General features: G+C 38.2%; 1 protein-coding gene and 1 pseudogene across 3 annotated transcripts in view; both read right to left on the reverse strand.

The window, feature by feature from the left end:
• The window catches only part of RXYLT1 (ribitol xylosyltransferase 1), a 33,503-nt gene extending 32,405 nt beyond the window's left edge, over positions 1–1,098 (reverse strand). For all 3 annotated transcript variants that reach the window (XM_053921215.1, XM_053921216.2, XM_053921217.1), the window contains exon 1: positions 742–1,098. In XM_053921215.1, coding sequence (XP_053777190.1) covers positions 742–910 — 169 coding nt within the window. In that variant the 5' untranslated portion in view covers positions 911–1,098. The remainder of the gene's footprint in view (positions 1–741) is intronic.
• LOC112318997 (aurora kinase A-like) lies at positions 1,076–25,560 on the reverse strand (annotated as a pseudogene).
• Positions 25,561–27,089: the final 1,529 nt, after the last annotated feature.

Here is a 27,089-nt window from a genome sequence, read left to right on the forward strand (position 1 = left end):
AAGAGGCAATGAAATAAAATTTGGACTGGTTAAACATACATTTTTTTAAGAAAGGATATCAGAATCTAATTTTTATTAGCCCTTTATTCTGAAAGATCTGAAGAGATAAAATTATCTCTCCCAAATAAAAACTTTCTAAAATAACTGGATAATACGTATCAGGTTACAAGTTCAACTTTTGCAGATGGTATGTACGTAGCCTATACATAAAAATTTGACTTAAGAATAAAGTGTCCAACGGTTTTAAAATACTATTGTGCAAAATTCTGAAAAAGGAAGAGATGAGTTTCTGTCCCATCCTGACGTGGGTCAAAAACTGGCCAGGGGACCAGCACTTGGGGGTAAAGCGTCCCGGCCTTCCGAAATCGCTGCACGGTTAGAGGCGGCTCTTTGTTTCAGTATGGAAATAGGTGTCTTACACCCGGCAGCATTCCCGAGAATCTCTGGCATTTTGTGACAACGTCTTGTTTGTTTAAGACAAGTTTTAAGGGTGTGCGCGTCTGTCGGCTTTGAGGGTGGTAAGTGGGGCGGCGTGTGGGATCCGGGCGGCGCTGAGCTACTCGTCACCCGCCAGGTTACGGAGAGCGGGTGCAGGAACAGCGCGCCGCGGGGCCCCAGGGCAGCCCGGACCGAGAGCGGGATCCCCGGCCACGCGGCGTGGCTCCGCCCGGCCCCCACTAACCCCGCACCCCCGCGCCGCAGCGCGCAGCCGGGGACCCGGGCCACTGCTCCGCGTCCTACCTCGGCCGCGCCCCTCCCGCGCCGGGGCCGCCCCCTTCCTGTGGCCCCGCAAAGACGCGGCTGGTGCCCGGCGGCGGCGCCCGAAGAAGACGTGGTACGCCGCGTAGACAGAGAAGAGGCAGTACAGTGCGATGAGAAACGAGCACAGCCGTTTCCGCGTCAGCCGCATCCCACTCGGGCTTCCGGTCAGGCCGCTTCCCTGGAGCGGGGCCGGAGGAAAAGCACCGGCTGAGCGCCGGGCCCCAGGGGCAGGCCCGGGCGCCGCCGAAGGGAATCGTCAGAACAGGCCCGGCTTTTACGCTCCGCCCACGCCTGGCCGCAGCACCTCCGTCCCTCACCCGTCGGAGCCCAGCTGGGCCCCGCCCTCAGCCCCGCCCACAGCGCCTCCCAAGCCCCTCCTGTAGCTCTTCCTTGCGGCGGGGCGGGGCGAGCGCTCACACCCCGCTAGTCTTTGATTCCAGAATTGGGCTGTGGAAGACCGCCAAATTGAAGGTGCAAATCGCGTCAGTTTTTGTTTAACATGTGATCCCCAGAGTTTAGCATAGGGCCTGCAGCACTGACAGATGAATGAATATAAACATCCATTAAAAAAATTAAGTGGTCATAGAGGCAAACATTGTGAAAGTGTTAATACCTCTCAGAAATGATTAGAATGGCAAACTTTGTGATACATACACCTTACCATAATAAAAAATATTTTAAAGGATATTTTACTGATTATGTTATTAAGTTGTACCAAAACTTTTTAAGTGTTCTCCCCTTTGCCCCCCTCTCCTGGTACCCGCATTCCCCTCCAGCAATCTTCCCTCATAGTTCATGTCTGTGGGTCAGGCATGTAAGTTCTTTGGCTTCTCCATTTCCTATACTAGTCTTAACATCTCCCTGTCTGTTCTGTACCTACCATTTATGCTTTTTAATACCTGCACCTTTCCCCCCAGTCTCCCCTTTCCTCTTCCCCACTGATAACCTTCCAAATGATCTCCACACCTATGATTCTGTTCCTGTTCTGGTTGTTTGCTTAGTTAGTTAGTTAGTTTTAGATTCAGGTTTTGATAGTTGTGAATATGTTGCCTTTTTAATGTTAATAGTTTTGATCTTCTTTTGCTTAAATAAGTCCCTTTAACATTTCATGTAATAATGGCTTGATGATAATGAACTCCTTTAACTTTACCTTGTCTGAGAAGCACTTTATCTGCCCTTCCATTCTAAATGATAGCTTTTCTAGGTAATCTAGGTTGTAAGTCCTTGCTTTTCATTACGTTGAATACTTCTTGCCAGTCCCTTCTTGACTGAAAAATTTCTTTTGAGAAATCAGCTGATTTCTTATGGGAACTCCTTTAAAGGTAACTCTCTGCTTTTCTCTTGCTGCTTTTAAGATTCTCTCTTTACCTTTAACCTTTGCCATTTTAATTATGATGTGTTTTGGTGTGGTCTTCTTTGGGTCCACCTTGTTTGGGACTTTCTGTCCTTCCTGGACTTGTATGTCTATTTTCTTCACCAAATTAGGGAAATTTTCTTTCATTATTTTTTTTCAAATAAGTTTTCGATTTCTTGCTCTTCCTCTTTTCCTTCTGGCATCCCTAAGATTTGGATGTTGGCTTATTTGGAGATGTCACAGGGTCTTCTTACACTATCCTCGTTTTTTTTTTTTTTGAATTCTTATTTCTTCTTTATGTTCTGGTTGAATGTTTATTTCTTCCTTATTTTCCAAATTGTTGATTTGAATTCTAGCTTCCTTCCCTTCACTGTTGGCTCCCAATAGGTATTTCTTTATTTCACTTAGTGTAACCTTCATTTCTGTGTTTATCTTGTCGTACCCAATGAGCTCTCTGAACATCCTGATCACCACTGTTTTGAACTCTGCATCTGATAGGTTGGTTATCTCTGTTTCATTTAGTTCTTTTTCTGGGGTTTTGTTCTGTTCTTTCATTTGGGCCATATTTCTTTTTCTCCTCAATTTGGCAGCCTCCCTGTGTTTGGTTCTGTGTATTAGGTAGAGCTGCTTTCACTCCCTGTAAAAGACACCTGCAAATTGTGTGGGGTGGAGCCTTAGGTAATCGCCAGGGTGGGGCAACCCACTCTGTGGCTCTGTGTGAGGGGAAGGCTCAGAGAGTGGACTGAGCCTCTGCCTGGCTTCTGGGGGTTTGCCTGGCACTCTCCCCATTTCCAGTCACTTCATCCACTTCCTGCATATGACTGGTGCCCTTCCAGCTGTCTCCCTGGTGTTGAATCTCAGACTGGGTGTGTTTCTATATGTTTTAAGACCATCTGGGCCCTTTAAGCAAAGTTCTAAAAACCTGGCATTTTCTTCTGCTGCTCCAACCCCCACTGGTTTTTACATCCAGAAGTTATGGAGATTTATCTTTCCAGCGCCAGAACCCTGGGCTATGTGGTCTGGCCTGGGACTGGGATCGCTCACTCCCAAGGGGTCCCTCCTGATTTTTGTCCACCACATGTGAATGTGGGACCACCCATGCCCATTCTGCTACTGCTGCCTTCCACACCACACTGTGCCTCCTTACCTCCCCATCCCATCTCCTTGTCTCCATCCCTCCTGCCCGTCAGAATGATTGTGGCTTCTTTAAATCCTAGGTTGTTAGACTTCCATACAGTTCGATTTTCTGATAGTTCTGAGTGTTACTTGTTTTGGGATTTAGTTGTAATTCTTTTTATGGTTGTGCAAGGAGGTGAAGTGTGTCTACCTATGCCTCCATCTTGACTGGAAATCCTAATAAAAATATTTTTTAAAGTACTGTGATGTGACTTGAATGAACACAAGTGTGCAGTCTTTTGTCAAATAGAGGCTGTAAAAGTGAATGTTGCCAATAAACTTTCCATGTCAAACCTTGTGAAGTTGGGCTACAATTTTTTGTCATTTGTGTCCAGTGTTGTTCAACTTGTCCGGCAGTCCTGGTAGTGAGAGAGCTTGTGGGACGGGTGTGGAGTAGCCACCAGGGTGGTTGCTGTGCCCTGACTGATGCAACTTTCTACCCTAATGCAGAGTTTTCAATATTTTTGGATAAAATTTCCACCCCTTTATTTGCAAAAAATTATGTTTCCTGAATTTGATGCTCTTGAGGTCAGGTCTCTGTCTTTCAAAGTGACACCATGGGTAATTTGATAAGGAGAATTTTATAACTGGAAGGAAATTTAAGTGCAGAGAGGTGAGGTGACTTGACCAAAATTGTGTACATTGGCTCTAGAATCTCTACGTCTGTTCTTAGTCCCATGTTCTTGACATTATAGTAGCTGCGTCCTTGCTCCTCATCTCATCCCGGTTTTGTTTGTTTGTTTGTTTTTGCTTAACAATATCAGATACTAATAATTAACTCAAATCACATTTGGTGAAATTATCTCTCATGCGTACAAAAGGAAGAACTATTAATCATTTAATCATTAGGGTCCAATATTGATAAGTCCTAGTGCATAGTTTGCTGCATGAAAATAGTACACATTTATCAGAAGTCCACAAGTACAAATTTCTCGTGACAGCTGGCCAACATTCTTTCCTAAGTTCAGCAAGGTTTCCGTAATACTCTAGAAATGCATTAACTACTTGAGAGATCTTCCACAGCTTGGCCACAAGCCTTTGTTTCAAACTATTTGTAAGATACTTCTAGCAGGGGTTGGCCATCTAACAACCAGTAAGTCATTAAATATATCTTAATAAATTTATAAAACTTATTCTCAATAAGATACATTTTTATTTTCTATGTAATTATGATGGTGATGAAAATAAACTACAGAAATTTATGAGGAGAATATAAAGGTTAGAGATGGCAGAACTGGGAGGTGAAATTGAAGCTAGTTGAGTAAAAGCAGATTCTGTGCAAACGTCACTTGTCTGTCAATCTTTCTCTCGTTTATGCCCCACCCCCATTGACCTTTAAGCTCTGTGCACAATTTCATCACTGCTGTAACATTTCATCACAATTTTTTGTTTATTTATTCCATGTGATCCACCAATTTTAATCAAAATTTATTTAGGATGATTACTTTTATATCATAAATGGAGGTATCTGTGGACCCTGCCTTACCACAAGCCCTCTGGGTGAGTATCATCCTGGGCGATAGCCACAGCGAGTGCTTCATGACATTTAGAACCTACGTGGCTCATCCCTAATTTACTGCTGACTTCATTATATGTGCTGTTTCTGTAATATTATCTTCAACTTGAAAAAGGAGTCTACTGAAGGGGCCCAGAAGAGACGTAAATACGTTTCAACTTCTTTTAGTGCCATTTATTTAAACCTTTCTGTGTATTTTGCTCTTCTTATTTTAGTGTTTGCGAGTATGTAGACATTGGTATACTCTCCTTCCTAATTCTGAGCTTTCATCACAAGGCAATCCAACAAAACAGACACTTTGATTAACATTGCATATTTGGTAGTCTGAGGTTTACTTTTATTTTTATAAACTCTGCCATGTTTACTTTTATGCCAGGGTTATTGCTAGCTACCTCAAGTGGATTGGATGGCATCCCAGCTTTTTTTTAGGGCCCTAAGAGTTTCTAAGCATAGAGAACACTTAGTCCTTGACAGTTTGGCTGCACTTTCCAGTAATATTTGTTGAACCTACAACTATGAGGTTGGCCCAAATGTCCCTTTAGTATTTTTCCATAAAATAAAAGACACTTTGCATTTTCGCCAATAAATTTGTTAATTTGGACGTTTTGAGTATGTCGGCTATTTCCCATGTGGTATAATGTTGATTGTTCTCAGTTAGTGTCTGGATTTGATTGCTATCAACTTCAACTGGTCTGCCCAACCATGGAATATCAGCCAGTGAGAAATCCCCAGCATGAAACTTCATAAACCTCTTTTCACACATTCAATCAGTCACAGCACCTTCTCCACGCGCTGCACAAATTTTTTTCTTTTGTGTCAGTTGTGTTTTATTCTGTCTTGAAATAATAAAGCAAAATATGCCAAAGAAGTTCCATATTTTCTCCCACCTTCAATATTTAAATGACTACTACATAAAAATTCACAAATTTTGATGTTTTTTTAAATGCACACATATGACAGATGTCACAATAACAAAATTGTCTTGAATGAAGTTAAGGACAACTAAGCACTAGTAGAGCCATTGTATGGAAAAACCAGATGAACTCTTTGGCCAACCCAATATTTTTGGAGGTAATTTTTAGTAATATTTCATTGGTTTATTCATGTCTGTACTTCTTGAGTCTGTTCTGGCAATTTTAATTTTCCAAGAGAACAATGCACTTCATTGGGATTCAAGAATATTCAGATATCTCCCTTTATTCATTCTTAATTTAATTTTTTGTTTTTTCTTTTATATTAGATTTTTCAGATTTTATATTTTATAGTTAATTTGATTATTTGATTTATTTTCCCTCTCCCTTACAACTGTCTTTGAATTTATTTATAAGTATTTTTTTTATTTTGCAGTTACTACATTGTTCATTATTTTGATTATTTTCTTTCTTTTCTTTTTCCTGCTTGTTTGACTTTTTCCCTAACTTTTTTTAAGTTGGAAAGTTGGTTTAAAATTTTTATCATTCCTTTCAAATAATGAAATCATGGAGACCTATTAATATACCTCTATAGCACTGGTTATATTCTGAAATTCAGTGTTTTTACTCTCTGCTATTTGGTCTTATAGTAGTTATTATAGAAGAGAGTGTGATATTTTGATTTCCAAGTGGTAAAGACTTGATTTGGCTTTTTAATTTTACCAATGTGATGGATGAAATAATATTGTTCTTTTAATTATCATTTCCTCGGTTAATATTCAGGTTGTCTTTAAATATAGTTATTGTTGCCCTGGCTGGTGTGGCTAGGTTGGCTGGGTAGTTCCATAACTGGAAGGTTGAGGGTTCGATCCCGGTCTGGGTGCATATGGGAGGCAAACAACTGATGCTTTTATTGCTTCAATGTTTCTCTCTCTCCTTTCCGCTCTCGGTTCCTCCTGCTCTAAAAGCAATGGGGAAAAAATGTCCTTGGGTGAAGATTTTAAAAAATGACAAAAAAAATAGTTATTCTTTACTTTCTTGTGTAAATTGTTTGTTTTGTGCAGTTTTCTATTATCTGTTACATTTGATTATAAAACTTCTTTATTTACTTTATATAGCAATCAGTTGTTGGCTGTATATATTGCTAAAGTATTCTTCCAGTTTTTGGCTGGTCTACTGATTTTATTTATATTACCTTTTATTGTAAAAGCATTCTAAATTTTAATACAGCTAAGTTATCAACCTTTTCCTTTATAGTTTGGGGTGCATGTGCAGGTTGGCATCTTAATTAAAAATGTATTGACTTTTATAGAATAATTTTTCACTTGTCTCCACAATCCTGAGGAGCGGGGGAAAAAGTGAAATTAACCAATGTGTCTATTGCAAAAATAATCTGCATTTTAATCAAAGACTTTTTGAACAAGCATATTAACATGACAGAACTGAAAATGATCCTAGTAACTGAACTGGCATCTTAATATCTTCATGATAAAACTAAAGAAGAAAAAACCAGAAAAGCATTCTTTGAAACAAACTATAGCCCACTATCCATAAAAAGGGCAGTTCTTGAATACTTTTAATTTTAGTTTAGTTTTGTTTTATTTAATGTTTATGTTATTATTGAAAATTTTATTTTTATTAATATTATTTATTATTAATGTATATTTGAGTAACAATATTTTTAAAATATTTATTGTTAATTTCAATGTCTCTGGTTATATTTTGTTTGCTTTTTTCTTAAGAACAATGTAACAATAGCCAGAGGGGAGTGGGGAGGGTATAGTGGGGAGAGGGGTCTATAGGAGCTACTATAAAGGACACAAGGACAAAATCAAGGGGGAGGGTAGAGGTGGGGGAGGGAGGTGGGACTGGCTGGGGTGGGGTGGAGGGATGGGGAGAAAATGCAGACAATTGTAACTGAATAAAAAAATTAAATAAAAAAACAAAAAACAAAAAATATATATATTTATTGTTAATTTACAATTTTACCCACTATGGTCATAAATGTTTTGCAGTTGAAACTATAAATATACATCATTTTTTGAATTTGAAAAAAAATATATATGTACACATCATTTTGTATTTTATTTGAAAATATAAGTATATATCACTGAAAATAACATACTTTCTTGTCCCTGTGCTAATCAATTTTGGACCAAATTGTACTTTCCTGATTTTGACAACCCAGTACCTGGACCAGGTCAATATAGCTTAGCCACTTGGTCCAGGAAATGATTGTTCCCAGAACTTAAGATTGTAAACCAACTAAAATAGCTTACTTATCAAGAACTTTCTTCAAGGTCCTAGCTTCACTGTGTTCATCTGTCCAACGCAATTATGTTATAAATTTTACCCAATTGCAGCCAGTTACCTGCCCTCCAAGACTCACCTCAAAATTACCTAGCCTGGGTCCTAAAACCCTAGATGCATCTTATCTTGATTTTCTTCTTCTGAGACATTACTCAGTGTCTATGACACTGTGTCCTTTCTTACTACAGTAACTCTCATAATTTGTATTGATCAGTAGTTTTCACTGAGAAACTGGTTCTTTGGGTATTCTTTTGGGGGACTAAAAACTTACATCTACAAACACTGTCATCAACATCACTGTTGATATCTGTCATATTTGAATGTCTGTAATTTGTTTTTGTGACTTCATCAGGGAAAGGCTACTTTTTTCCTGAGGGAGGTTCATTTGTTCTGGGTAAAGGACAAATGACAATTGCCCTGGGTTGTGAAAGTGTCTTTACAGGTTGGGTTTTATTTTTAATTGAATTTCAATAGATTAGGACCTAGTTTCCTTTCATTTTATTTAACTATAACATATAATGGAGGTATTTATTGAAGTATAAGATATAATCTCCATATAGAAAAGGGCAACATCCTAAGCATGCAGCTCCATACGTTTTCACAAAGTGACCCCTTCCTGTAACTCTCCCCAAGATGAAGAAACAACGTTACCAGCACCTCAGCAGCCAGCCTTGGGCCCCTTTCAGTCAAAAGCAACCCCTCCCTGCACCAGAGGAACCACCATCCTATCTTTTTTTTTTCTTTTAGGTTTATATGGAAGTTTAGAGATTAGGTTTAGGGCTGGATTTAGGATTCAGTTGAAGTTTAGGATTAGGGTTATGTGTAGGGTAGGATTTAGGATTCGGTTCCAGGTTTGGGTTACTGTTAGTTTTATACCATCCTATCTTTCAACACTGTTGATTAGGTATATTTGTATTTAAACTTTATGTAGTTTTCTGAGTGGCTTCTTTCATTCGACATTGTATTTGTGAGGTTCGCCAATATTTTATGTGGTGCTGTTGATCATTCTCCTTGCTGTATTTCAACGTGAAAAGACACCACAATTTTTTTACCTGGACTAATTTTAATGTTATTTTAGCTTATGGTTCTTGTTCTAAGAAAGTCTTCTACATTTGGATACCACATATGTGACTGTAGCAGGCTTTAGATTTTTATTTTTCTGGGTAACTTTGCCCTTCTTCCAAGTTTCTGAGTAGCCAATAAACTAATTCACAGCTTTCTGGGACTATGGGCAGAACACCACATTTTTTCTATAGATGAGATAAACTGAATTCTAGATTTTATGCAAGGGGTTTAATTTTATTCCTTGATTCATACTGAAGGAGTAAAGTTGTATCACTTGTTCTGTGGGGACATATCTGTTATATATTAGTTAATAACTACTCTCTCTCCATTGTGAATTATTTTTTATCATCACTAAATTATCCTCTTTGTCACATTTACTTCTTTTTTTTGATTTAAACTCTACTTTCCCTGATTGATATTTCACTATTAGCTTTCTTTTTGTTTGTTTACAACTTAAATTGTCTATGCCTTTATTTTTACCATTTTTGCTTTATTGTACTTTAGGTTTGTCTCTCAGGTAGCACATAGTTGGTTTTTGCTTTTTGACTAGTATTTGCCTCTCGTTATGGGACTTTAAACCTTTCCTGTGTGTTGAGATAATTTCTGTGTGTGGTATTCTCCTATATCTTGTTAAGCTTTGTATCTTTTGTATATGTTTGCTTTTTTAAACAAATCTTTTGCTATACGAATTTTATCTTCTCCAACAATTGGGAAGGAATTCTGTAACTGGTTTAATTAATTTTATAATAGTTTTTGTAATTTATTGTGTAGGGAAAAGAAGTTGTAGCTTATATTTCTCCAAATATTAAAGTAAAAATTAAGTGATATATTTTGGTCTGTTTTTTTCCTACTCTTGGTGAGGATAACTTGGGTTTAGACCCAGACGCTGTGAAATGACTTATTTGACATTCTACAGTCTATTTTTCAGTGCATGTGTTTATCAATATTTGGTTCAGTGCATTACTGTTTACCAATATTCGAGTGCCCTCCTTACAGGAGAATGACACATTCTTGGCCTGTGGATTGATTTCAGACGTGACCATGTGACTTGCGTCGGCTAATAAAATGTTGAGCAGACACGCCGTGTGGCACTGGCAGGCAGAAGCTGAGGACCTGATATTCTCTGCTGTTCTCTCTTTTTCCTCTGCCACTGTGACGGGCATGTTCTGGCTGCGTCTCTATTCCTTCAGTGTGGATGTATCACCAACTGGACCGAGGGGGACCATTATGCTCAGACCCCACTGTCAACCAGCTGTGGACGTGGGCTGTGAGTGAGAACAACTAACCTCAGGGTATAGGTCACTGAAGACTTTAGAATTGTTACCTCAGCATTACTTCGCTTCCACAGACTGATGCAATCATGTTTGAAAGAGTGTCCGACAAGGGGTTGGGAATGCGTTTGCCTCCAGAAAATTAAACGAATGAAATCTATCCACAATATGGTGATTTGTCTACTTTGGTAGTCAAGCAAGATATTCATTGTAAACGTGTTCTGGAATGTCCAAGAATTGGCCTGGGGCAAAGCAGTTCTGCTTCACAGGAACAGAAACTAGTGGTCTCCTGAAGAGATACAGTCAGGCCATTGAGAGCCAAGTATTCAACAATGTAGAATTTTGTCTATATCTTGAATGTATCAGGAATCTGGTGGATGGTCTTAAGCACTCATTTATTCATTCAACAAATAAGTATTGGACAATGACTATGTGCTTATCACTATTTTTAGTGATGGCACCAGCTGTGAGCAAAACAGAGTTCCTGCTTAAATGGACCTTCCTTGTGGCAAGATGAGAAGCCACGTCCCGGTCAGGGCATGTACCTGGGGTGCAGGCCAGGTCCCCAGTTGGGCTCATGTGAGAGACAACCTATCAATATTTCTCTTGCTCATTGACGTTTCTCTCCCTCTCTTTCTCCTTTCCCCTCTTTCTAAAAATAAATAAAATCTAAAAATAATTAAAAATGTTATAAACTTTCCAAAAATAGGCAGCAGTTACTGGGAAATACAAACTATTTTTAAGAGACCGATTGTAATAGTTTAGCTAAAGAAAAATAATTATGTTCAGGCAGTTTGAAATTGAAGCAAGTAACAGAAAACAAAACTTGTGAGATTATCTGGTTTATAAGAGGGTTTGAACCATGAATCCCTTTCAGGAAAAAAACAACCTGAGATTCTGTTAATATGGATACTTTTAAGTACATTCAACAAATATTATTCACATCATGTGGGTTTGGGTGATAGCTGACATGACTCTTGTATCCAAAGCACGTATAATATATGTTTTACTAAAATTATGTTCTGTGCAATCAGTGCACTGGAAAATGGATGCTGTGACCTGAGCAAATGGAACTTGCTGTGAATGTAAGAGGAACATCAGGATTCATCACAGGAAAAAAATGACAGGTGAAATCTTTTGTGGGATTTTTATTCTGCTTATGTTGCCTTCTTAGGAAGAAATTTTGATAACTATCTGTCCCACATTAGCATATATATGAATCTTGAGAGGTTGAATGTTTTTACAACTAAACTTTATTTTGTTTCTCGAGGAGCAGATTTGTAGATTTGTATACTTTCCTTTTGTTGATAGTAAGATGAATGAGGAACAAAAATTTTGTGATTTTTCTAGGAAGAAATGAAAATACATCATAGAAATTTAAAAATAGAAATATAATTGACATATAACATTGTATTAGTTTTAGGTGTCATCATAATGATTTGATATATGTACTTATTAGAAAATGATTACCAAAATAAGTTCAGTGAACATCCATCACCACGCATAATTACTCATTTCTTGTGATGAGAACTTTTAAGATCTACTCTCTTAGCAACTTTCAAATATACAACACAGTACTGTCAGTTATAGTCACCATGCTGAACATCACATCTCCAGGACTTATTTATCTTATAACTGCAAGTACCTTTTAACTATCTCCACCCATTTCATCCATACTCCCAACCTCCTGCCTCTGGCAACCACCAATCTGTTCTCTCTATCTCTGAGTTCATTTTTTATTTTTAGATTCCACAAATAAGTGAGGCCGTACAGTATCTGTCTTTGTTTGACTTACATATTTCACTTCTCATAATGTCCTCAATGTCCACCCATGTTATTGCAAATAGCAGGTTTTCCTTCTTTTTTATGACTGAATAATATTCATATATATAAACACATATATGCATATGTATATATAACCTATCTATATTATCTGTCTATATCTATCTATCTACCTGTATATCAATCCTTCTATCCCATTTTCTTTATCCATTCATTCATCAATGGACACTTAAATTGTTTTCATGTCTTGGCTATTGTAAATAATGCTGCAGCGATCGTAGGAATGCATATATCACTTCAAGATAGTGATTTCATTCCCTTTGATTAAATACCCAGAAGTGGAACTGCTGGCTTATATGATAGTTCTATTTTTAGTTTTTTGAGGAACCACCGTACTGTTTTCCATAGCAGCTGCACCAAATTACATTCCCACCAACAGTGCACAGGAATTTCCTTTTTGCCACAATTCCTCTAACACTGTTGATTTCTTGCCTTTTTGATAACAGTAGAAATTACAGTTAAGTTACAATTCTCCTATTAAGACATGTTTTTAACAAGATGATCTATTGTTTATGTGCCATTTTACTTTATATAATTATAAATTGCTTGATTAAGTGATCATCAATTGGATATTAACCTAACAAAACACCCAACTTTATAATGGAAAAAACTATGCCTGGAGTTTCTTAAATGATGTGTTCAAAGTGACACAGGTATTTTGTAGTAGAACTTGTGCAAAAACTCAGAAGTCTGGTATCCAATTGGCCTTTTTCCCATAGTATATTATGTTGAATATATATATTAGATATAGGTCTCCACAAAAATTCTGATTGTCATCCATAGTCACACACTGTCAAACACATATAACAAATATTCCAGAATATTGACCTTGTTATTAAAACTTGCATATGACCAAACTAGTTTCCACATTTTTTTTTTTGAAAAAAAGACACTGGAAGAGAGAGTGTAAATGCATTTATTGGTTGGCAATGGTTATAAGACTTAACTATTGTTTCATCCTCAGGTGTTTGAAGTGGACACGTGAATAGAGAGATTCCCGCCCCCCCCCCCCCCCCCCCCCCGGTCCACTGAATGCTCCAAGAGTAGGTACTCCAGCTGGAAAGCCTTAGGTTCAGACATGTCTGATTGTGGTGGACAGAATCCTGGCCCCTTAGAAGTTCCGTAATCTCTAGTCCTTGGGTCTATGAATATATTTCCTTACATAGTAAAAGGGAACTTTCCAGATGTAATTGAAGTTACTAATCATTTGACATTAAAATAGGGAGATTCCTGGATTTTCTAGGTAGATCCAGTGTAATCATGTGAGTCCTTAAACCAGAAAATGAAGCAGAAGAGGAAGTTAGAGAGTGTCTTTAGGATTGGGAATGCCACTGACGGTTTTGAAGGAGGGGGCATGAGCCAAGGATAGCGAGCACCCTCTAGAAGCTGAGAATGACCCCTGACTGACAGTCAGCAAGAAAACGGGGACAATTGTGTCAGCAAACTTGGGGTTTTCCTTTGACAGTGGGTCAGTGGCAGAAGATGAAGGCAATTCTGAGCATACAGCTTTGGGCATCTATTCCAATTACTCATCTTGGACTATGCTAAGCTTTAGTTTTTATTAAAGAGGGAGTTAAAAAAAAAACTTGAGGTATTTCACAAAAAAGTTCCATAACATCCTGAAGCAATCAGATGCTACCTTTTTTTAAAAATAGCATATGTGTCCGAGTATAGTGAAATCAAGTTAAGGTTACTTTCCTCTCAGGAAGGTTTCTACTGAGGTGTGTTGGTTTCCACAATGTCCAGAATGGCTTGGGCAATGAAAAGGCCACTTCAGAGAAGACACAGTGGTGGAGTAAGTTCTTAGACTTCCTACTGAATTCATGACAATCTCAGGAGTTTTAGAATTACAGTATTGTATGTTGCTATTTACTTAAATTGTATAATTTTCTCAGATAAACTGCTTGTCTACGGTGACTAAAGTATCCTGACTAGATTGCAGAGTCTACACTGGGAGAAATGAAAGCTAACACTAGGGTCAGTTAAATTGTTAATGTTCAGTGCAGAAAACAGAACTGCCTCCCCCCCAACTGGCTCCCTGCAATAACCGAAGCAGTAAGGAATATAAAATAGGGAAGTAGGTGTCTACAAAGTTTTTAGAAAGGAGGAGGAGCAGATTCTGGGCTGGGCTTCCAGGAGTCTTTAGAAAGACCTGCTACCTTTATGAATGCAGCTCAAGATGTTGCTGCCTCCACCAGATTGCTTTTCCATATGGAGGAATCTGAAATGTAGTCATTTCCAAGGTAATATTTGCTAGCAGAGAACTGACTGGAGAATGACCTCCTACTAGTTTCCATTCTTTAAATCTTGTCCATCAGCATAGCTTGCCTGCAAAGGCTTAGATGCAAGGGAACCAGAGTCATATTTTAGGTTTTCTAGTTTTTCCAATTAAAAGGTAAGCGGATAAGACCTGTTGTAAGCCAATGTACAACTTCCACACATTTGGGTAGGTCATGGATGACTGGGACCACAAAAGTAAGAAATTTAACTTATTCTTATAAAGAAAATAGCTCACATATATAGAGTGCTTATGATATTTTGGGAACAGTTCACACCACTTTTGTGTATAGTATCTTGTTCAGTTTTTTAAATAACTCTATGAGAAATTATTCCCAATCTATACATGAGGAAACTGGAGCACAGGTTGATTAAATTACTTGACAAGGTTACGGAGCCAATATTCTTAAATACCATGTGGCATTGCTTCTTGGGAGCAGAAGCAAGGTAGGATACCTGGAGGTGATAATGCCTCCACTAAGTATTGAGATGGAATAGTAGTTTTCCAGGTGAGAAAGGCACGAGAGGGATTTTTAGAGAAAACTCTGGAGATACAATGGAGCATGACTCTTGCCTGCTCAGGCAGTTCTGTTGCCGACAGCTTTGCTTTGAGTCCTCCTGAAGTTTCAGTCTACTGACCATGATTCCTTCAAACTTTATTATAGCAAATTTCAAACACACACAAAAAAGAGAACTGATTCAGTTTGATTTTTGGCAAGAATGCTTAATAGGTGGTACTTCTGATTGCAGCAAAACAGAAGGCATATGATGGTTAATTGTTTTGCTGTGTTTTTAAGATCCATTAAGTGGACTCAGGTGATATTAGCTTGGTCCATCTAACAGAAAGCTCCAATCAGCATTTTTCCTAATAGCACTGCTGGCATCAGAGATTGGCATAGGACGTATAGGGAATCAAAGTTATCCAAGCACACCAGACTTATGGGACCAACTTATACCTGTTGATTATGTTTTTTTCCTGAGACAATTTTCTTCATCTCTTTGGCCAAAGACTAGTGGCCCTTCCTTTGTTAGAAATGACTCCTCCTTCAAATGTTAGAGTGAACAAGCCATCTCCGGAGTTTATAGATAACAACACTGTATTGCATATTCAAAAGTTGCTAAGAAAAAAGTTCAAAACAGAAACAAAAAATGTTTGACTATTCCGGGCACTGTTTGACGATGCCAATGCCAAGCATTTGAAATGGGTCTTTTTAGTCACTACTGCACCAGGTCATAGAGGAGATGGAATAGATATCCCTTTGCTGATTAGCTGCTTCAGGATTACCAGATTTGAGCGTATATGGAAGAAACCTTGAACTTGCCTGTTTTGGGTCTTCATGTCCTGTATCAAGGAGAGATGAGATAAAAATATGCTCTGCTGTTATTTTGTATGATCTGGAGTTTCTTTGAAAGATAGTCAACCTAAAAGTACAAATGCTTTCCTCATTAGTATAATGATACATGCTCATTATATAAAATAAGATTATTTATAACTGTATCAATTGGAGACAATCACTATTTAATAGTTTTGGTAAATTTCTTGTCCCATTTTCCAAGTACATTTCCCCCCATAGTTAAGATGCTGCTGCATGTAAAGCACTTGGAACAATGCTTGAGAAGTAGCAGGTGTTCAGTAAAGATTAGCTACTGTTATTGTCATGTGCTCTTTTAAACCCTACCCACCCCTCACTTTATTTGATAACAGAAATACTTCCTCATGTTATACCTAATGCCCTATAAATGTATTTTAAGCTATGAATACCCATTGTGTGAATATAACATAATTTATTTACCTGTTCTTTATTTTTAGATGTTTAATCACCAAATTTTATTTTGTTGTAAATAACATCATAATAACATTATAACAGTATACGTGTATAATCCAGCTTCCTCACCTAGAATTTTTGTAGCATTTAGCAACCAAACTGATACTTGTGCCCAGGGCATTATGTCTATACGGCAATCATTTTCTTGGATGAGAATCACTTATTTTAGTAGCTCAATCTCCTGGGATGCAATCTGATGGTAGGGATTCCTGAATAAACTTTTCTGAGTGGCCAAAAATGACCACTTGACCCAAGCACTAAACCTACTCCATACAGCTCCTAAGAGAGGGCACCGGTGTTTTTCAGAGCCTACTCATGCTCCGTTTATGTGCAATTCAACCACTTTTTCAACTGATTTCCTAGCCTTTAGCAAGTGAAAAGGAGGAAATTAGAAGGCAATTTTGAGAAAATCTACCAGAAGAGGCACACTGGAAACTGAAAGGAGTAACTACGTGCCAAAGGAGAAGAAAAGATTGTAAGTGCAGATGCAAGAACTCGAAGAAGAACACAACTATGAGGCCAGCGCATGTCAGACGAAGGTAAATTCATAGAAAGAGACTCTTTTTCCTTGATGGTGTAGGAGTGAGGCATCATTAAAATCAATACATATTTGTTAATTTACTTAAATATCTCTGTCAAAAGTAAGATCAGAAATTCTATGTAAAGTTTTTCTGAATCTCAAGCATGTTATTTTATTTTTTAGTTTTCAATTACAGTTTACAGCCAGTATTATTTTGTATTAGTTTTAGGTATGCAGCATAGAGGCTAGACAGTCATACAGTCTACACAGTGTCCCTCTGATATTTCTGGTGCCCACCTGGCGCCAGGCATAGTTATGACAATGTTATTGACTGTATTCCCCATACTGTACTTTACATTCCTGTGACTGTTCTGTAACTACCAATGTGTACTTCTTAGTCCCTTCACCTTTTTCACCCAACCACCCCCACCTACCCTCTGGCAACCATAAGTCCACTTGCTGTGTCTATGAGTCTGCTTCAGTTGTGTTTGCTTGTTTCATTCTTTAGAGCCCACGCACAGCAGCTTCACCAGTCCCTCTTTTCTGAGTCCTGGAAGGACACCTCACTTGCCTGCTCTGCTGCCTATGAGAGCCTGGGGACCCCCTGAGGACGTCTGTAAGGAGGGTTATTGATGGTGGGGGCTCCCTATTTCATGCCATGACCCTGAAGTGAAGATCCTTTGTATTTTTCCTTCTTCTATTGAAAACTTTGTTTCCGGTACATGGAGGCAGATGAAGGAATAAAGCAATCTTTTAGAAAAGCGGTATTTCTAAAGTTTGTTTCAATTTCTAATCAGCCCTGAAGCAAACTACCTGTTTTAATGGAAACCATTAAATGAGAATTAAACCATTTAATGAGAATCTTGATTTAGAGTTATGAAATTTAAACTCAATCTCAATCCCCCTGAAGATGTAAGTGAAGGAGAGCAGGGGCGTTAGAGGAAGAAATTTCATCCTTTCTGCTGCTCATGGTGTGTACACCATACTTTTCAGAATCACAAGGAGAATTGGAATGAATTATATAACAACATATTTTTTGAATGAATTTTTCCATGGGGATATTAAACAAAATGTGAAAACTTTTAACCCTGTCTTTAGAGAAAATGAAGTCATTTCATCCATCCACTTTATCTACATAAATCAAATAACATTTTAGGTATGAAAGATGAAAATGCTTGTCAGAATCCTTCGTAAGAACAAATATCTATTGAATTGAAAGTGACAATTTTGTTGTGACTGTGTCTAGATTTTAAAGAAGGTTTTGAGTTATTATGTCTTCTGTGGGCCTACACAGCTTTGTTATTAATTCTTTACTAAGAAAATAAAAATAAAATCTAAGTAAATAAAATCAGAAGTGTAAATGTATAGAAAAATTACCCTTATGAATTATGAAGAATATTCTAATAAATAATATGTTAGGATAGGGTCTGCCAAAAATATAAAAAGAAGCTACAAAGTTAGATCTACTTGCAGCAATTTCCCTCAGACAATTATTTGATCTGATTTTTACATGTTTTGAAATTCTGATTTCCCTTTCTTTGTAGGGTAGGGGAAACAACAGAATATTAACATGCCCTCTTTCAAAAGTGAAACATCAGTGTGTAAATTTTGTTTTTATGAGTCCATGAATAAACTATAATGAAAGGCATACTACTATTTTGATATCTGTTCAAGAAAGGAATATATTCAGTGTTAGAGAAATTAAAGCGGGCTGCTAGAGAATACATTTGATCCGAGACTTTCTTGGATTTGGTGACAACAGAGATGAATATTTCACTTTCAGTTAAGAGAAAAAGTTTTCGAAGTTGTACTTGCTGTCATTTCAATAGTAACTTTCCCAGGAGAGCATATACCAATGCAGTATCTTGCTGGCATACAAAGTGAAATACTGTTATTAAGATGTCTGAATTTTCTGAGTGGCAACGCACATTAAAAGTTACCATTATGGAATCCGGAATAAATACTGGGACATACCATTCCAGAGATTCCAAGTTATTCTTCTCTCACAGAGAACGAGTAATAATGACCGGCAAGTAGAGGGCACACTTCTTATCATTGAACTTGCATGTGAGTAAAGAAAGCCGGGAAAGATGCTCTGTCTAAAAATAAATATATAGAGTGCATCATTGTCTTGCAGACTGATAAAAACCTTTTGGGTCTTATAATTCTTTGTTTTATTTTTTGGTTGAGATCATTAACGTCCGATATTTAAAGATATATGAGGGTTATAGGTCTCCTCTCCAGTCCATCCTCTCTACCTGGTATTATTTTACAACCAGATCACAGACGGACACACTGACAGATACTTATTCGTAGACTGATGTAAACAGCCCTGCAACTTGTTCTGCAAGCTGGATGAAGTCCTAGCTCTCTGTTTCTTTTTTGTTTTTTAATTTAGTTAAATTTATTGCGGTGACATTGCTTAATAAATTATATAAGTTTCAAGTGTACAATTCTATAATACATCATCTGTATATTGCATTTTTAGTTCACCACCCAGAGTGAAACTTTCTTCTGCCACCACATGTTTGACTCCCTTTATTCTTTACTACTCCCCCACCTCCCCTTTCTCGGGAAGCCAAAATACTGTTGTCTCTGTGTCCTTGGCTGTTTCAGAAGCACCATGCAGAAAATGTTCACCCAAGGCAACCAGCAGTGGCAGTGTTCTAGTGGCAGGATTGGGCTGTCCTAGTTTGAGGGGTGACAGAAATCATCCAGTGTGAGGAATAAACTGTTACTGTGTTAGGCCATTGGATTTCGGGTGTACTTGTTATACTTCAGTGTATCCTGACTATATACCACTTTTTATAGATAAGGGCGGGTGTTGGTCATATTATGCTCATTTATTAGAGTGGGAAGTGAGTCATTAGAGCTTCATGAACTGTATACCTAAAGGTGTTGGTCAAGTATGAAGGGATGTGTGTATACATGTATAATAAATATTGATATGTGTCCCTCAAATCATACACATATTTATTTCTCCTTAGGAGTAGTGTAGTTCATAAATGACATTGATGAACATGTTCCAGAAGATGTATGTGACACCTGTAGTGAGTTTTAGAATTATCTAGAAGAAAGGCTGCATAAAAAAAAACTGAGTCCTAAAATACTCTGAGTTTCTGACATTCTTTTACCATGTAATGTTCACTCTGCCTTGAGTAGCAGGAAAGTGTTCTTAGTTAAATGTAAGCAAACATTTTACTACTCAAAATGTTTTGTCTATCCTATAGTAGCCCCTTAAACAAACTTTATTTTCATTAAAATTGAAGAATTTAAAATGACTAGAGAAACGAGCTGAAAACAATACAAAACTAATGGTAGAATCTGATGCTCTGTCAGATGTACTTAAACTGACAGTGCTATCATTATATATATGAAATCCTTTTATTAACGTTTTACTTTAAGAAGATGCTTAAGTTATATCCTGATTCTTCTTAGCAATACAAAGAATTTGATCAAAATCCATTATTTCTTTTTGGAGTAGTTAACAAAAAATAACCAGAGAGACAGATACACTTGAAGTGATGGGGAATCCAGATTAAGTAAAAATTTCACTTTGTTCTTTAGTGTATTTAAATATTTTATATGTGACTTTGATTATAATTAGATCACATACTATACTTCCTGAAGTGATGGAAGTGGGAGGAACCTAACATGGCCTCAATAATTCTGCCTCCTGATACCCACGACCTTGTGTAATCCTCATCCCTTGAGTGTAGACTGCCCTAGTGACCTAGACTGCAAAAAGTCTCTGACTTTCATCTTACTCACCCGCTCTTGCTCTCTCTGATGGAAGCCAGGTGTTATGTCATAAGTTGGAAATGTCCTATGAAGAGGCCCTACAGAGAAGCATGGAACAGAGGGAGGCCTCCAACCAACAGCCCCGGAGGGACTGAATCCTGCTAATAGCCATGTGAGTGAGTTTGGAAGTACATCCTCCCCAGGTGAGTCTTTAGATGATGGCAGTGCCAGCCAACACCTTGACTGAGAAGGTGAGTCTCAGGGTCCAACTAAGCTGCACAAACATTCCTGACCCACAGAAGCTATGAGTTACTAATGGTTTGTTGATTGAAGCTGCTGCATGTTGGGGGTAATTTGTTAAGTAGCAATAGAGAATGAATACAATGGATAAAAATGTAGATGTAAAGATGAAGATTATAAATCTAAAAAGTATATAGGTAAATCAAGGCTGTGATATTCAATGTAAATAAAAAATCTCTTTCTTTAAATTACTTTCATAGATCAATGATGCTTTAAAGAGTAGGTGGTGACTACCCGGAATACGACTCACAAGGGCATAACTGGATGGTCCTGGAGTCTTGAAGAGGTCTAGGTCAGGCAAAACAAGCACATCACTTGCATTTATATTGCCTTTTGTTTTCTAATTCTTTGAATTGTAAGTGACACTTTTTAGGCCAGGTCATAAATGCTTAAATCCACCCATTTTCATGTCTATAAAGATAAACTTTAAGAATAAATACTATTGATCATGTGATTTAAAAAACTAGATAAAAAGAATTAAATTAGGTCTCATCATCTTTTCCTATGAAAGTAATACATGGAAGTGTTGATATTTCACTTAAACATTAATCTATTGCTTCTGACAGCAACAATATAGGATCTGAAGAGAACAACTCCAATATGTGGATGTTGTCTCATTTCAACAAATGTTAGACACCAGATTTAAAGAATCATGTTGTATTCCGTAGAGGTGTACTACTTCTCACAGTGTAAGTCTGAGGGTTGCTAACTTTGGACTGTGCCTGCTATGTTATCTTGTACAGCTACTGGGTATTTTTATGAATGAATAATATTTATGTTAAGTTCTATAGTAACATGTACAACCTGACAGTCAATCTGTTCAACTACTCAATCCTATTCATAAAATTTAAGCAATGACTGATTAGCACATTCAGTTGTACAATCATTATAATACAAGTAATTGCTAAGTTTGTGCCACCAAATAATTGATTTTAGAAGCCTGTGAATAATAATCAGAAAAAGACATTTAATATGATTAGTTTATCAATCACTATATTGTTGGCCATTCAAGGTGTTCTAATGGCCACAAAACAGTAGTACCTCTGACTGGGATTAATGCAAAACTGCTCCTGGGAAAAAAATGAGAAGATGCTATTAGATATTAATTAAAAATTTAGAAGAAATTTCTAATTTCTAGCCTTGACAAGATGTAGACTTCATTCCATCAAGTTTTCTGGAACAAGCCCAGACCCTCGTTCCAGCAGATTGCCTGTGGAAATATGGCTATCGGGATGCAAAGAAACTGGACTCTCTCAGATCCTTTCACTTTGGTGCTGCTGAAGTGCCCTGTGTTGTCTCTCTGGATTGAGCAGCAGAGCTCAAGTTAGTAGCTCACTTTTAGTTAACCTGCTGACTGTTGCCAATAGGAATCTTGTATTTCCACAGCTTGTTAGGTATTAGGCTTGTATTGTATTTCAATTGAGGGAAAGAGAACATAAAGTAGTAGCATATTCTTGGCAGCATATGGCTATCGTGGCATTGCTGAACCCACTTCTCATCTACATGTCGAGGTAAAACATAGCATTCTCCAAGGAGATGCACCTACTTCTTGCTCTCACTAGTAGTAGTGATCTAGACTACATCTTGCTCCATTGACCTTGTCACAAAGTCTGTGCCTCCTGTGACTGACGGCTGTGGCACTTCTCTCCCTGTCTCCAAGAGTGGAGAGTTTGATGAGGTTATCAGGAAGAGGCATTAACGTGTGTAGGTGATGAGAGCAGACAGGCCCATATACATCAGTTTGTTCACAGTATTACACTTTGTTGGAATCCTATGCTCGACCCTAAAAGTACCATCAGGGAAGTAGCATTTTGTGGAAATAGTGTAGAACTGGGAGTCAGATATAATTGAAACCCATGATATGTCAATTGCTAGCTACATGACCTTTAGCAAATTACCAAACATCCATTGGTCTTAGTTTTCTAATCTATAAAAGAATATTAATTATGTATACCTTATAGGATCAAGTTATATAGGACAGTATATTTTATGTTTTAAAATTTTATTTAGTGATGAGAGAGAGAGAGAAACATCAATTTGTTGTTCCACTTATGGGTGCATTTATTGGTTGTGTCTTGTATGTTTCCTGACCGGAGATTGCACCTGTAACCTTGGCATATTGGGATGAGGCTCTAAGCGACAGAGCTACCCAACCAGGGTCTGGGGACAGTGTATTTTAGGCATGCAGTGAATTTTAGCTCTTATATGGAATGGCTCACCTTGTGAAACGGCTGACCATGCTTAGCTCCTTGTGATCACTAGAAATTAATATTTGGGCAGTGCTTTGAGGTTACAAAACAGTTCAAAATCTACTTTCTTACTTTGCTACAGCCAGAGGGAAGGGTCTGAGTCATTGAAAAAAGTGCCTATCACGGATAAAATGTGGCAGAGTTGGAACTCAGAAGCCCATTATCTGACTCCAAGTTTTATATTTTACCACAATAAAAAGCTGCTTCCCAGAAATATATTTCTCTTCTGCATGTCTATGAAATACTGTTTTTACAATTCATTTGGTATTATTATCCATTGCTTTATTCAGTAATTTCTTTTTGTGGATCTATGTTCTGTGTTCCTAGTGAGTTAGGAACAAGCACCATGCTTTCTGAACCTCTGTAGCGACCTCAATGTCCTAGCTTAGTGCTTGCTCTGATAAAACATTCACTAAAAGTAGATTGGTATACCAGTGGGGTTTTTTTCACTGTAAACAGCAGAAATAGATGATTCTGACTCATTTAAGCAAGAAGAAATCTATTGAAAGGCTCACATGGGCTCATAATTTATGGGAAGCTGAGAAACAGGTGCATCCAAGGTTGCTCTGGAAATAGAAGCATCATATTGAACTTATTATAGGAAAAGTGTGGCTGGGACCCTGTTACATGGGGGAAAAAATAAAAAGTTAGCTGTTTTCAATTTCTGTGTCATCCTACTCAAGAAGCGTATTTCAAGGAGAGAGTATTTGAATGGCCTGTTGTGGGGTGTTGGTCTGTCCCTTGTTGAGGGGAAGCTAGGGCATCTCATTACAGTCCCACCAGACCATATCCAATGGGGTAGAGTTAATTCCTGAAAATAAAATTTGGGTGCTGTTAGAAAGGAGGAAGAGGTGCTAGGAAGGCATCCCCTCAGCCCTCAAAAACATGGAAACGTGCCCTGGCTGGTGTGGCTCAGTGGATTGAGCGCAGGCTGCGAACCAAAGGGTTGTTGGTTCAATTCCCAGTCAGGGCACATGCCTGGGTTGCGAGCCAGGTCCCCAGTTGGGGGCATGTGAGAGGCAATCACTTGATGTTTCTCTCCCTCTCTTTCTCCGTCCCTTCCCCTCTCTCTATAAAAAAATAAACAAATAAAGTCTTTAAAGAAAAACCATGGAAACAGTCCACTGCAATTAGTTGAATTATTTTAAAAAGCCTTGGTAATTGTTTTCAATTTTGCATGGATCCAAGAAAATAGAATGTGAATAGTGGATGACTGGATTTATAAAGCTTAATTTATTTATTTAAACTTTTTTCAATTACAACTCACATTCAGTATTATTCTGTGTTAGTTTCAGATGTACAGCAAAGTGTTTAGAATATCACGTACTTGTGCCACAAGAATTTTTAAAGCCTGCAATAGCTGACTATTTAGTCAAGGGCACTGACTTCCCTTAGATTGTCAAATAAAAAAATGAAAACAGCCAACACAACAATAGCTGTCCAGTGTGAATGAATCAAAATTATACCTATTTTGTCATATGGGAAAAATATATTTTTTGGTGTGCACAGAATTTTGGTAATTAGTTTATGAGTGCTAGGAGACGAAAAAGGTTGAAAATCACTGTTACTGACAGCTCTAAGAGGTGCATATTCTAGCATTAAGAAAACTCTGATGGCATTATGGAAATACAAACAGTCTGAGAATATTAGGGCGCCACAGGTGGGATTGTATTTCTACTTCTCTTCTCAGGGGATGCTCAACTCCTGCCTTTTCCATTTGAGCTTTGAATAAGACTTTCAGAGCCAGGATAAACTCGCTTTGTTTTCTCTCACCAGGTAAACATTTTCAAACTTGCCTTTACCACAGGGTGACCAATTTCAAAATCTTCCAAAGCTCGTTGTCTTTTTTTTTAATTCTTCATTTTTCTTTTTCTTTCAAGATTGTATTTATTTATTTTTAGAGAAGAGAGGGGAGGGAAAAGAGAAGGAGAGAAACTTTGATGTGCGAGAGCAGCTTTGACAGGTTATCTATTTCTCACCCCCAATTGAGGACCTGGCCCACAACCCACGCATGTGCCTTGACTGGGTATTGAACTAGTAACCTTTTGGTTCACAGGCAGGCCACACCAGCCAGAGCAGTTTTCCTTTTTGATGTCAGTTCCTTTTCAGAATTTATTCCAGGGGCTGGTGGCTGGGGCTGCTTGCTCTTTTGCATATTATTCAGTGGCCTGGAGACAGGATGAGGGACATTGTTTGCCTGCAATTGCTTTTGCTTCAGATTCTAATCTGGTTTATGGCTGGAAATAAGCTTTTGTGCTTGTGAAGGAACCCACTGGGAGGAATTTGAAGGACATAAGACTCCCTGAGGCTGGTCACCATTTGCAGTTAACAGATGCTGAGGAGGAAATTGCTGAGTCACCAGAACACATCTTGGACCATCACCAGGTAGAACTGTAGTCTTAACAGGCTCTGACATGCAGTTTTCTTTAGATTTGTCCATGGTGCATGTCGGTTCTGGCCTCCGACCCAAAGTTGCTGAGTCCTCTGGAGAGCCAAGCCCTCCCCTGCTAGAAATCGTTGCATCTGATACTCTAGACTTCCATAACCCACCTATGTGAGAGTTAATTTTCCTGTGGCTATGAGTGGGAAAAGAAAAACATTTGTGTTTTCTACTGCAAAGAGAGCAAGTGATTTCTGCTTGATGGGGATTTCATTTCTTCAGGGGACCAGGTTGCCCACCCCACTAAACACTTCAAATAAATCATCACATTCAATACTCCTGACAGCTACATTAATTTTGAATTTTAAAACCAACCTTTATTTAGGGTTCCTTTTTGTTTCCACCTTGACAGAAAGTTCTATTCAAAGACCATTGAGAGTGTTCAGACCAAAGACAGACTCTGAGCTTCCCTAAAAGGTACTTATTGTACTGTACACATTTAGAGGAGAAAAAAAGGGGAGAGGGAAGAAAAGGAAGAGCAGGTTTATGGAACTCGCTACTGGCTCTTGAATGATTTAGTAATGCCAACGGAGAAACAGGCAAGTCCTAGAACTCGAGACTTTGTGGTCATGAAGTTGTTCTAGGTCGGGGCTGGTTTCCTGAAGGTTTTGAATATTCTTTTTTAAAGTGTGTCTGGTGAGTAGAGTGAGAGCCAGAAGACCGGGCTCTTGTTCCTGGTGGCAGGGCCCTCCACCCTGGGTGAAGGTTCCATCCCCTTATCTGCTCACGGGACCTCCCCACCCATTCGCTCAGCACTCAGGGCCTTCTGCCCTGACAGATGGTTCTTACTTAGCACTGCATATGCCTTTTCTCTTCTAGGCCCCCAAACTGTAATTGATAGTTTTGATTAGCACTTTTCTCTGCTATCGTTTTAAGTGGTTTAGACAAATTAATACATATATCTCCCCTAAAAGAAACAATACACACCCCATCCAAAGAAATTACACACATGCACAAACAGATGTTGTATAGGTTTGTGTGTATCCCTCAAAGGAAAAAAATACTCCATTTACGGGTCAGGCAACTTGGCCACCTGAGGTTAAATACACTACCCAAGGACATAGCCCTACAAGGATGATCTTGGCATTTGAATCCAGGTAGAATAGATGCCTGACCTTCCTGGTCTGAACAATGAACACTACTTACTACCAAATAGTGGATGAAATATACCTGAGGAATAGTACCTAGGAAAACAATTCCTATAGAATTTCTATTTTGTATTTAAGACTCACTCTCTCATTGTTTAGGATATACCTTGGATCCTTAAAACCACACAAGTGAATTAAATATAAAACTGTATCCCCAGGAAATGAGTGCTTTGAAGGAAGTCTGGTGCCTACTTGGAGGTTTAACAATATCTCAAAAAACTCTGAAAAGAGAAGTAGCATGGCACATGCTGACATTCCCTTGTCAAATTATTTCTGTCACTGTGTGCACAGTTTTCTCCGTGATTCTAGGAAACATCTACTCAAACGTTTCTCTCGTGGGCAGCTACAAAGTATAACAGATCTGGAAAGCTTCTCAGAGAA

Source organism: Desmodus rotundus, chromosome 3 (genome assembly GCF_022682495.2).
Source record: "Desmodus rotundus isolate HL8 chromosome 3, HLdesRot8A.1, whole genome shotgun sequence".
Lineage (NCBI taxonomy): Eukaryota > Metazoa > Chordata > Mammalia > Chiroptera > Phyllostomidae > Desmodus > Desmodus rotundus.